At 43.8% G+C, this 11,377-nt stretch overlaps 1 protein-coding gene across 3 annotated transcripts in view; it reads right to left on the bottom strand.

The window, feature by feature from the left end:
- Nucleotides 1-3,517: 3,517 nt before the first annotated feature.
- LOC135510809 (palmitoyltransferase ZDHHC16A-like) overlaps nt 3,518-11,377 on the bottom strand; it is a 27,030-nt gene continuing 19,170 nt past the window's right edge. For 2 of the 3 annotated variants that reach the window (XM_064932060.1, XM_064932059.1), the window contains exons 3-10: nt 11,173-11,367; nt 5,953-6,041; nt 5,744-5,772; nt 5,385-5,527; nt 4,821-4,900; nt 4,474-4,597; nt 4,327-4,397; nt 3,518-4,170 (exon numbers count right to left, since the gene is read on the bottom strand). In XM_064932060.1, coding sequence (XP_064788132.1) covers nt 4,068-4,170; nt 4,327-4,397; nt 4,474-4,597; nt 4,821-4,900; nt 5,385-5,527; nt 5,744-5,772; nt 5,953-6,041; nt 11,173-11,367 — 834 coding nt within the window. In that variant the 3' untranslated portion in view covers nt 3,518-4,067. Of the gene's footprint in view, nt 4,171-4,326; nt 4,398-4,473; nt 4,598-4,820; nt 4,901-5,125; nt 5,206-5,384; nt 5,528-5,743; nt 5,773-5,952; nt 6,042-11,172; nt 11,368-11,377 lie in introns of all 3 variants that reach the window. The other variant, XM_064932061.1, reaches the window with a different exon arrangement.

The raw sequence follows: 11,377 nt of genomic DNA, 5'->3' as shown, positions 1-11,377 counted from the left end.
TTTAATTGCTAGGTTTCAGATAATATTCAATAAAAATAGTACCCAACATCCAACTTGGACCAAAAATGAGGATTCCAAAAGAATTGTCAAAAGCCATCCACGGACCCCCCACAGCACATGTCTATCCCACCCCAAGAACCATTATATTAATCCAAGATGGTGTAGCAGTCAGACGTCTCTGTCCTGTGTCCCTTGTATATATCATCTTACATGTTTTTCATCGCATATCCTTTAAAATATTTTTCTAAACCTGTTAGGGTTGCGTCAATTCGAATCTGGTATCAGAACAAGTTATAACACTGAGTCACTGATTGTACTCTATGTACTTTTATTAGCTAAGCAATAAATGACAAATGCAACTTTCGTATATATGGGCTCACTGTAATACCACGCAGGGCAGAACAGGGAACTGACAGGATGTACATAAACAGCTGTTCTTATACTGTGATAGACATAGTTGGCCTATCACAGTAAAGGCTGAGCGTGGTTTAGACTTGCTCAGCCTATCGCAGGCGCTCAGGCTGGTCCCCGCCTCTTGGCGCTTCTTGGAGTCCTCCCTCCGTCGATGTATAGATTCTTACTGTTCTGGTATCACCTCCTAGTTATAACAGTTGCTCAGTTCCTGCTATTGTGTTTATCAGGACCCGGTTACGAACCTGGGTCTCCGGAGTGAGAAACAGTCACTTAACCAACTGAGCCACGAATAGTCAGCAGAACCCAGAAGATGAGGCAGACACAGCAGTACTTAAGACGGTGTATTTAATAAAGTAAAAAGGAGAAGTCCTTAAATACAAAAATGGCAAATCCAAAAGGTGGTAGGAATAGCACAAAAAAAACCTCAAGAGACACTCAAAAACAAAAACAGAATTCCACAAGAGCATCCACCGGAATCGACAGGAAACCACAGAACACTAGGGCTGGGTGCTAACATACAAACACAGAGCACAGAACTGAGGGAAACTAAGGGTTTAAATACAATCAGGGTAAACGAGGTACAGGTGCAAATAATAATGGGGAACAAGGGAAAAAACATAAGGTCAAAAAGCACAATGGGGGCATCTAGTGACCAAAACCCGGAACAACCCTGGCCAAATCCTGACAGTGTTGTTCAGTATTTTTCCATCTCAGTTAAACCTCATGATGACCACCCCTCCTTTTACCTGATTAACCACAACTTTGTAAGATATAGCAAGTCACACCATGTGCTCAATATTGTCACATACAAACACAAGGACAAAGCATCTGCCGGGATGCTATCTACAGTTTTGCAACATGCAGCAGTCTCAGCAAGTTGCTCAGTTCTTGACACACACACACACACACAACTGCTGTTCAAACAATTCAATCTTACGTGATATAGTAGTGGGTTACAGAGCATTGACATAAATCCTCACATGTTATACAAGCATATACCTTTGTTTTTAAGGTATCTGTAACCAACAGATGCATATCTGTATTCCCAGTCATGAATTAATGACTGGCCTAAATTAATTTATTTCAATTGACTGATTTCCTTATATGAAATGTAAAATCTTTGTAATTGTTGAATGTGGCATTTAGATTTTTGCTCAGTGTAGCTTAAACATCGTAAGAGGAGTAACGTGCTGAAGAAAAACCAAGAGGTATGCCGCAGTTTAAACTGGGACGCCTGCTTCACAAGTCCCATTAATATGTTTGTGGGGTGCATTCATTTTGTGGATATTATTTTGATGTGTCCAGTATGAAGGAAGGAAGTTAACATTGGCTCACGAAACGACCTCTAACTAGCATGCTAGCCGATACCCAGAGACTTCCAGTCATTGCACTAACGATATCTTCCTCTAGCTGGCACCGGAGCATCTCTGTGTATTGTGTCTGAGCAAAGCGGTTCGTGTCAGTGAGTGAGTTGTTGGAGAGAGAGGAGGCTAGCTTTGCAGCATATTCTGCCACAGAATCCACTTGAAAAGCCAGCTGGAGTGCTTTTGTTAGTCAAACCTGATGATTTGCCACTGGCAGTCTTTCACGTACTTTGTTGTCTTAATGCTCGATGAGTTTGTCACGGACCATTTCGTCCTGCAGTGCACCAAATTTACACGAGCTAGCTTTGCCCAGTAGATTTGCCTCATACTGGTGTGCACACTCACCAGGCAGCAACGTCGGAACAGAAACCGACAGAGCAGGGCACTTTGGGGGGGTAAAGAAGTGTCTCCAAGAGAGTGTCCCGAACACACACTGTCCCTCTGCGCCTAGGCAGTGTAGCAGCAGTGCTTTTAGCCTAGCATCACTCATGTCCTGCAAGCCCAGCTTGTTAAAAAAAATTGTTTCAGAAGTTTGAGTCCAAAGAGACCATGGAGCCGGGGGCTCACCTGACAGAGCAAAAATAGGACAGGGTGGTGGTAGGGGAAAAACAGCCATCCTTGTCGCCATATGTTAAGTGTGAAGGTTAGACGCAAACACAGGTGTCAGAGTCAACTACTTTTTCAATATCATACAACTGAACAATACAGAACACAACATAACTCCAGGGTCAACAAATGTAACATTGCATGTAACTGTCCTACTGTACAGACATACAGTGTTTTGGGGTAGAAGACCGAGTGCATCGAGCATAACACATTAACCCCGTTACTCATTGGTAAACAAGTTTGAATGTTTTGTTAATAAGCTTGTTTTCAATTGCCTCTCCCTTGATTCCATTCTCCCGGTAGCAAGGGGAGTTATGGCTGATTTTTGACATCGTTAACCATTACCGGCAACCCCTTTTCAGTGATGTTTCTCAATGTTAATGTCAAGATAGGAAATGACAATGTAAAAAATAGATTAAAGCCGAGATCCACATTTGTTATTGTTTTAAGGAAATGTAATATTGCAAACATATCGCTCATCAAGTACCTCCCTTGTACTAAGTTCATTGATTAGTAAGGAACTCCCCACACGTGGTTGTCTTGGGCTTAATTGAAAGGAAAAACCCAAAAGCCTGCAGACGCTTGTCCCTCCATGGAATGTGTTTGACATGCCAAATGTACACCAGAGTGTGGATGTGTCATAATACCCATAAAACCTAGAGGTCAAACCGGGAAATGGTTCCAATCATTTTTCCATCATTCATTTTTCGCCATAGGAGAATTTAAAAACACCTATAATAACAGCTGTGTTTTGTGTAGTTACCCTGGTGTGACCTTTTGATAACCATGTTAATCTCTGACAAGGTGACTTAAATCAAAATAGTAATTATCAAAGTAGACATCATGAAAGACTACAAATCCATGCAAGTCATCTCTAGCTAACAGGTATTCTGTCAATTGAAAACTTGCACAGTTGACAGAATAGTCCATCTAAAGAATGTAGATGTATTTATTATTTAAATAACATTTATTTAATATTTATTTATTTATTACATTTAGCTGACATTAGATAGTTAATCCCGAGATTCTTACCTTTTCCTTGATTTGGAAGCTCATCCTGATCATCATGGCATTTGTAGTTCTTTATGATAGTCACAGTAGCGCTTCGTTTTTTTTTTTTTTTTTTTTGGGGGGGTAAATACAGGCAAATATATTGATAAGTCACCTTCTCCTAGAAAGATTTACACAGTTATCAAAACTAAACCCAGCCCTTAATTTAAGTGTTTTTTTTAATCTATGGGGAAAGTGAATGGTGGAAAAAAATAATTTTATTAATTTCCGTTTGACCTCTAGGTCTTATGGGTAATATGACGACTCATACTGTGGTACACTGTAGTAGTCTGAAAACATTATGAAACAGTTCATCCCCACATCATTACAAGTTCTGGAGTGTGGTTGGCCTTTATTACACAAGCCCTGTGCCAGGACCAGGGTTGAAACATTTTGTAGGGTTGTTTCACTTAGGAGCAGCAAACGTTCCCCATCTCTTCCCTGTTGTCCTCACAGTATTCACTCTCCTGCTCGTCTCCAAAACCTGGTCATGTAACATCAGTATATGTAGGGAGCAGGGGCCGCTGGGAGATGTAGTTCTGTGTGGACAGAGTCTGTGGGGTCAGTGGTCAGACAGATATCAGGTGTTTCCTCATTTTGTAGAAGTCTAAATTCAGTTATTTTGTATTTGGCTCAGACGGGCATCATGTCTTTTCTGAATGGATAGATGTCCCAGGTCAGGCCGTTCCCAATGGGGACATGTCCAGAGGGCAGGATGACTCGCGTCAGCCAATGACTGGAGAGAGAAGAGAGGCAGACATTACCACAACTAAATACAATACTCAGTAATAGTGTTTTATTTCTGACCACAACAGTCACATAATGTGCGTGTTAAATATCTGTGCAGATCAATAGATTGTCACAGCCTATAGAGGAGAAGCATCTAACTAACCTTTTCTTCTCCACACCTAAGAAGACTTTCCAGTTGTTCAGTCTGCCATAGTTAAATGAGTTCTTGTACACCTGGGAGGAATAGGAGAACAGTTTGAATAGCTTGTGTCCGCCAACTGTAAGGCAAGGTGTGTGTGTGTGTGCGCACCTTGCCACATTTCCGCATCCGTTTGGTCTCCTTGTTGTTGAGGTGCCTCTCTATGCTGGTCTCTCCTCGGGATATCAGCACTGCGTGCCAGATAGTCAGCCCCCCAAGAGATACAGCCACCACGCTAAAATGACCAGTTGCAGTTGTTGTTTTTTTAAAACACTGTTTTATTGCCAAACAGCCAATGACAACACACACACACTACTGTTGGGTGGAGCTTCTAACACCATTGGGAAATAATATGCTTTTAACTTGGAACTATTAATATGTCTTTTTTTAAATATCACTGTGTAAAAACTAACTAAAATACAGTAATAATAACAGCAATCTTGTGAAGTACATCTCACCTGGTTAACACCCACATGTAAATGACACTCTTGTGGAACATCTCGTCTCTGAACGTTAAGGGAGGAGTCTGGGAGGTGCTCTGATTGAAAACAGACAGAGGTCATACCAACACCTAAATACGAAAACTTATCCTAGTCGGGACCCAGGGTTGCGCTTAAGTCACCTGTTTTAGGAGTATGCATAATACAAGATCAAAAACATCACCCTTTAAAAAGTCATTCAACCACCACCACTAAAGAACAAGAAAGTAACCAGGAGAGGCCAATGAAGTGAGAGGGGCAGTTTGTGTGTGTGTGTGTACTACCTGCACAGGCGGTAAGTTGCCTATGAGTTTCCCCTTCCCTGTCACCGGGACACCTGATTTGTCCATGTGTTTGAAGCGCTCTCGGGATAACACAAAAACACACCCCCAGACCACCAAGAGTTAGACAAACAGAAGAAACACTTCAAGAGCTAAAATTGAACACAGAGACGGTTAAAGTAGACCATGACCCTCTCAATAATAGAAGCCCAGCAGACCAAGACCAGCAGACCCAGGTCTCCCTCAAAGAGTTTGTGTGTACCTCTATAGCACTATAAGCACTATAAGCATCCAGGAAAAGGTTCCGACCACTGATGCTGCAGTAGACACAGCCCAGGGACAAGGAAACACAGAAGCAGAAGAAGTACCGCTGGTTAAAATGGCCGACACAGTTATTCAGCCACGCTGGGGGGAACCAGAGTTAAGGAGGAAACAAAAAACACTAACACCTATCCTCAAATATACTGTGCAATAATCTTCATTTTTGTGCCTAACAGACTTGCTTATAAAAGATGCAGCTATGGTAGACAATCTAAATGGTGTCAACCATCCCTGATAACGTGACACTACCAGTACAATACCAACCAATCTCTACTCTCCAACTCCATTTAAAAAGGATACGACAATGATGGTCCATTTTCAAAATGCACCTGTGAAGTAGAAGCTGTCATGTTAAAGTTAGACATCTACAACGCTACTATACCAGGGTTATGAGTTCTCATCGACTAGATAGCATTAGTTTTACCGTCAGCTATTTAATTCCCCTAATGGTTATGATAGGGACATCCGATCCTAGATCTATGGTTAAGGGTAACCTAAGTTTGCCTTACGTGTTGCAGATGGCACAGTGGTGAGTTCTGGCTGGTTTGGGGATGATACACTTCTTACACATGGACACAAATGGAATGGAATTTTTCATCTGGAATAAACACAACACAGAGATCTCTATTACGCCTGTGTGTGTGTGTGTGTGTGTGTGTGTGTGTGTGTGTGTGTGTGTGTCGGCAGTAAACTGCAGGGTGCATGTGACGCATCTGGTGCAGTAGTGTCTACATACTCTCGCTTGCAGCTTGCTGCCACCAGCTAGCCCTTGTGGTGAATTGGGGAGCTTCATGCACAAGTCCCCCCCATGACCAAGACTGCTGTCGGACCTCCTAGTGGCAGCACACGTTAACTGTTTGTCTTGAAACTCAAGGCTAACCCGGCAAGGGCTCTCTGAGCAGCAATGGGTCCCAGAAAGGAGTCTGTACAGGCCCTCCACTGTGAGGACACGCCCTGGCAGCCATCAACCACTGCCCCACTGCCTTGTGGGTTAGTCTGGTACGACAAAGTCCAGGGGCGCACACCCTGAGAGAAAAGCTGCCTGCTGGTGGCGCACGGTAGGCAGACGCCGACAGACTGGGGACCAGGCAGCCTCCTGCAGTGGAAGATGCTGGTTGTCCTGAGTTTCCCCCCTTGTCACTGGAATACACCTTCCCACAGGGAAGTAGTGCAGTTGGAGATTGCGTACCCTCAGCGACACTAACATAACCTCCTTTGCACAGGTATCCACTTCTGACCTTAGTGAAGGCATCAACCGGAAACTGGACTAAAGCCTGGCTGCGTTGGGGTGTTTGATGACGGGGGACAGGGGTGAATGCACTGGGAGACCTTAATCAGACCCCTGCATGCCAGTGGCACAGGGCTATTATGGACGCCAGCAAGTTGGGACTTCAGTGGCAACTGCTCTCGACAGGACATGTGACTGAGTGTCCTGCGTTGCATATAATCGATGCGGTGCACATTCGCAAAAAAGGAGTGTCGTTGCTCCAATGTGTACCAAAACATAAACATCAATGCCTTTCTTACAATCAATAGACAAGTATATATTTTGAAACCTGCATATTTAGTTAATATTGCCTGCTAACAAGAATGTCTTTTAACTAGGTAAATTGTGTCACTTCTCTTGCAACAGAGTCAGGGTATATGCAGCAGTTTGGGCCGCCTGGCTCGTTGCGAACTGTCTGAAGACTATTTCTTCCTAACAAAGACAGCCAACTTCACCAAACAGGGGATGATTTAACAAAAGCGCATTTGCAAAAAAAGCACAATCGTTGCACGACTGTACCTAACCATAAACATCAATGCCTTTCTTAAAATCAATACACAGAAGTATATATTTTTAAACCTGCATATTTAGCTAAAAGAAATCCAGGTTAGCAGGCAATATTAACCAGGTGAAATTGTGTCACTTCTCTTGCGTTTATTACACGCAGAGTCAGGGTATATGCAACAGTTTGGGCCGCCTGGCTCGTTGCGAACTAATTTGCCAGCAGTTTATGTAATTATGATATAACAGGAAGGTTGTGCAATGTAACAGGAATATGTAGACTTATGGATGCCACCCGTTAGACAAAATACGGAACGGTTCCGTATTTCACCAAAAGAATAAACGTTTTGTTTTCGAAATGATAGTTTCCGGATTCAACCATATTAATGACCAAAGGCTCGTATTTCTGTGTGTAATGATGTTATAATTAAGTCTATGATTTGATATTTGATAGAGCAGTCTGACTGAGCGATGGTAGGCAGCAGCAGGCTCGTAAGCATTCATTCAAACAGCACTTTAGTGCGTTTTGCCAGCAGCTCTTCACAATGCTTCAAGCATTGAGCTGTTTATGACTTCGAGCCTATCAACTCCCGAGGCTGGTGTAACCGATGTGAAATGGCTAGCTATTTAGCAGGGTGTGCGCTAATAGCGTTTCAAACGTCACTCGCTCTGAGACTTGGAGTAGTTGTTCCCCTTTCTCTGCATGGGTAACGCTGCTTCGAGGGTGGCTGTTGTCGATGTGTTCCTGGTTTGAGCCCAGGTAGGGGCGAGGAGAGGGACGGAAGCTATACTGTTACACTGGCAATACTAAAGTGCCTATAAGAACATCCAATAGTCAAAGGTATATGAAATACAAATGGTTTAGAGAGAAATAGTCCTAAAATTCCTATAATAAGTACAACCTAAAACTTCTTACCTGGGAATATTGAAGACTCATGTTAAAAGGAACCACCGTATTTCATATGTTGTCATGTTCTGAGCAAGGAACCTAAACCTTAGCTTTTTTACATGGCACATACTGCACTTTTACTTTCTTCTCCAACACTTTCTTCTCCAACATTATTTAAACCAAATTGAAAATTTTTCATTATTTATTTGAGGCTAAATTGATTTTATTGATGTATTATATTAAGTTAAAATAAGTGTTCATTCAGTATTGTTGTAATTGTCATTATTATAAATAAATTAAATATATATGTATATATATCTTTTTAAAATCGGCCGATTAATCGGTATTGGCTTTTTTTGGTCCTCCAATAATCGGTATTGGCGTTGAAAAATCATAAAATCGGTCGACCTCTAGTACGCATGGTGTTGGCCAGGTCAATGAGAACGGCATGAGACTACTGACCATGTGCCGAGCATGATCTCATCATCACTAACACCCTGTTCCAGCAGAAAAACAATAGAAATCTATTGGACATTTCAAAACACTGGCACCTGATCAACTACATCATAGTAAGATGTTTTGATACCAATGACGTCCTGCTGATACGTGTCATGAGGGCTGCAGAATACTGGACAGATCACTGTATGATACTGGCTAAACTCCAGGTGAGAATACATTGGCAATATCTGCAGCAACAGCCGGGAGTTATCCCTTCTGGCTGTTGCCCGGCAAGGTCCTGGCCAAGGATACGTTGCCAGAATCACAATGCATCTTCCGAAAGAAAAGGAGCACGGTTGACATGATATTCACGGCACGGCAACTCCAGCAGAAGTGCCATGAACATCAGGACCTTTTCATGGCCTTTGTCACCCTCTAAGGCCTTCGACACGGAGCAGGGAACAACTATGGGGCATAATAAAATTAGTCAACATCCTTTGCCATTCCATAGGAGGGCAGGAGTCAGTGCCCTTGGTAGTACGGATTGGTGTAAGGCAAGGGTGCGTGCTGGCACCTGTACATCTTCCTCATATGTGTCACCCAGCTTCTCCACAAGGCGCTTGAGGACAGCAGCGGGGTTGTGGTGGACTTCAGGCTGGTGAAAACATATTCAACATCAGGAGGCTTCAAGCAACCACCAAGGTTGACAGAGCAGGATCTTGAGCTGCAGTATGTTGATGACTGTGCTTGTGGCTCACACTCCGGAAGACCTTCAGTCCATCCTTATAAAACGGCTGTGAAGGTCAACAGCAGGATGAGACTGTCAACAAGACAGAGGTGGTCTGCCAATGGAGATCCAGCCCTCCATCCACCATGCCCTTCTTCACCATTTGAACACAAATCACTGGCAATATCCCCGTCATTCAAATACCTGGGCAGCATCCTCCCGGAGGACTACAGCATCGACCCAGAAATTCAAAAAAGGATCAAGCAAGCCTTCACTGCCTTCGGGAAACTCAGACGCAGTGTCATCCAAAACTGGGATCTCCACCTGCACACCAAAGTCACCGTCTTTCAAGCCGTATGCATTACCACAGTTCCTTACAGCTGTGAAGCCTGGGTCACCTACAGTCGCCACAACAAGCAGCTCGAGCAATTCCACATAGGATGCCTACAGTGCATACTGGGAATCAACTGGGGCAACCGTGTGCCCCACATAGAAATACTTTCTAAGACCAAATGCAAGAGTAGGGACGCCACGGCCACCCAACACCAACTGCGCTGGCTCGGTCATGTCATTAGAATGTCTCGTGAGCGCTTGCCATGGAAGATCTTGAATGGCCAGCTACTTCTTGGCTGCCGGTCTGAAGCGCTACGAGGACCAGCTGAAAGCGGTAGGGTTGTTACGTTCCCCAGTTTATGTGTTGTAGTTTGTATGTTTGCATGTGTTTATTTCAGGAAATGGCTTCCTGAAATCCATCAAGCAGCTGATTGGTCGACTCCAGGGCTAATTGGAGAGCTGACCCCGCCCCCTCGTCAAGACGCAGCTGTCTCCAATTACCTATACCAGAAGCTATATAAAAGCCAGTGTTCTGTGCAGGAGGAGAGAATTTTTGCTGGAAGTAGATTTGCTAGAGAGATTTTGCTAGAGGTAGATTTGCTAGAGGTAGATTTGCTAGAGAGATTTTGCTGGAGGTAGATTTGCTAGAGAGTTTTGCTATGAGGTCATTGCAGATATTTTGCTAGAGATTTTGCTGGGAGTTCATTTCTGAGAGTTGGTATGTTTAGTGAGTTTGTTGCTCAGATAGAACTTATCCTTTGTTTCTTAGTTTGTTTGCGAAAATTGTTTAATATTCTGTTTCATTTGCTCCCAGGGGGGGGAAGGCACCTAGGGAGTGCTTAGGCAAGAGGCCCGCAGGCATACATATACCCGTAGCATATTCGCTGTCTAGGCACACTAGGTAAGACCTGGGCGGACCACCCCCTGTATTTTGGTTAGGGCACCAGGTGGTGCTAAATTAGGTAAGTAGTGGGTAGGCAGGTAAGATAGGAGATTCTTTGCTTTGGTTCCGTCCAGCCCCTTTTCCCCATATTACCGTGTAAAGGAATAAAGTCCTTGTAAACGGTACCACATTCTGTCTGTTGTCATCCTTACTCGCACCTACAGTCCATACCTTTTTCACTTCACGGAGAGTTTAGTTGTAGCAGGGTGTCGCGTTCCCTCTTCATAGAGGTGTGCGTAACATAATGGGGGCTCATCCGGGATTTTTCCATTAAAAGCACCGAAAATTAAAATATAAAAAAGCGTCACGGAAGAAGTGCAATATCAAACCCACAGACCTGGTGGACGCTGCCACCGACCGTTCCACCTGGCGGTAGCTCTGACAGAGCGGTGTACAGAGGCAGGAGGAGAGGAGCACAAAAAGACAGGAAAAAACAGCTCAGGAGACATGACAACCATGACTCCCCCCCTCCCGCCCAACACAGACTGCACATGCCCCACCTGCAATTAAGTTTGTGGATCTCGGATTGGACTCTACAGCCACCAAAGAATTCATTGTTAAGTCAGAAGTGGAAGTCATCATCGGATACGATGGATTACCGCAAGGCAAGTGTGTGTGTGTGTGTGTGTACCGTAGGGGGGTATCCTGGGGCAGTATTGGTAGCTTTATAATAGTGGAAGACGATCATGACAAGGTTCCAGTGTCCGTAACTCATGTGCCAGGCTATCCAGGATGGAGAGTACGTGTCGAAGATCACGGGCAGCATAACCACATAGACTACCAGCAGGATAGAAGTGGTCAGTATCACTAACAGACATACAAACACCTGGAGAAAG

This window comes from Oncorhynchus masou, chromosome 23, assembly GCF_036934945.1.
Source record: "Oncorhynchus masou masou isolate Uvic2021 chromosome 23, UVic_Omas_1.1, whole genome shotgun sequence".
NCBI classification, from domain to species: domain Eukaryota; kingdom Metazoa; phylum Chordata; class Actinopteri; order Salmoniformes; family Salmonidae; genus Oncorhynchus; species Oncorhynchus masou.
The sequence above is the reverse complement of the archived record's forward strand: the minus strand, read 5'-3'. Positions and strand labels throughout refer to the sequence as shown.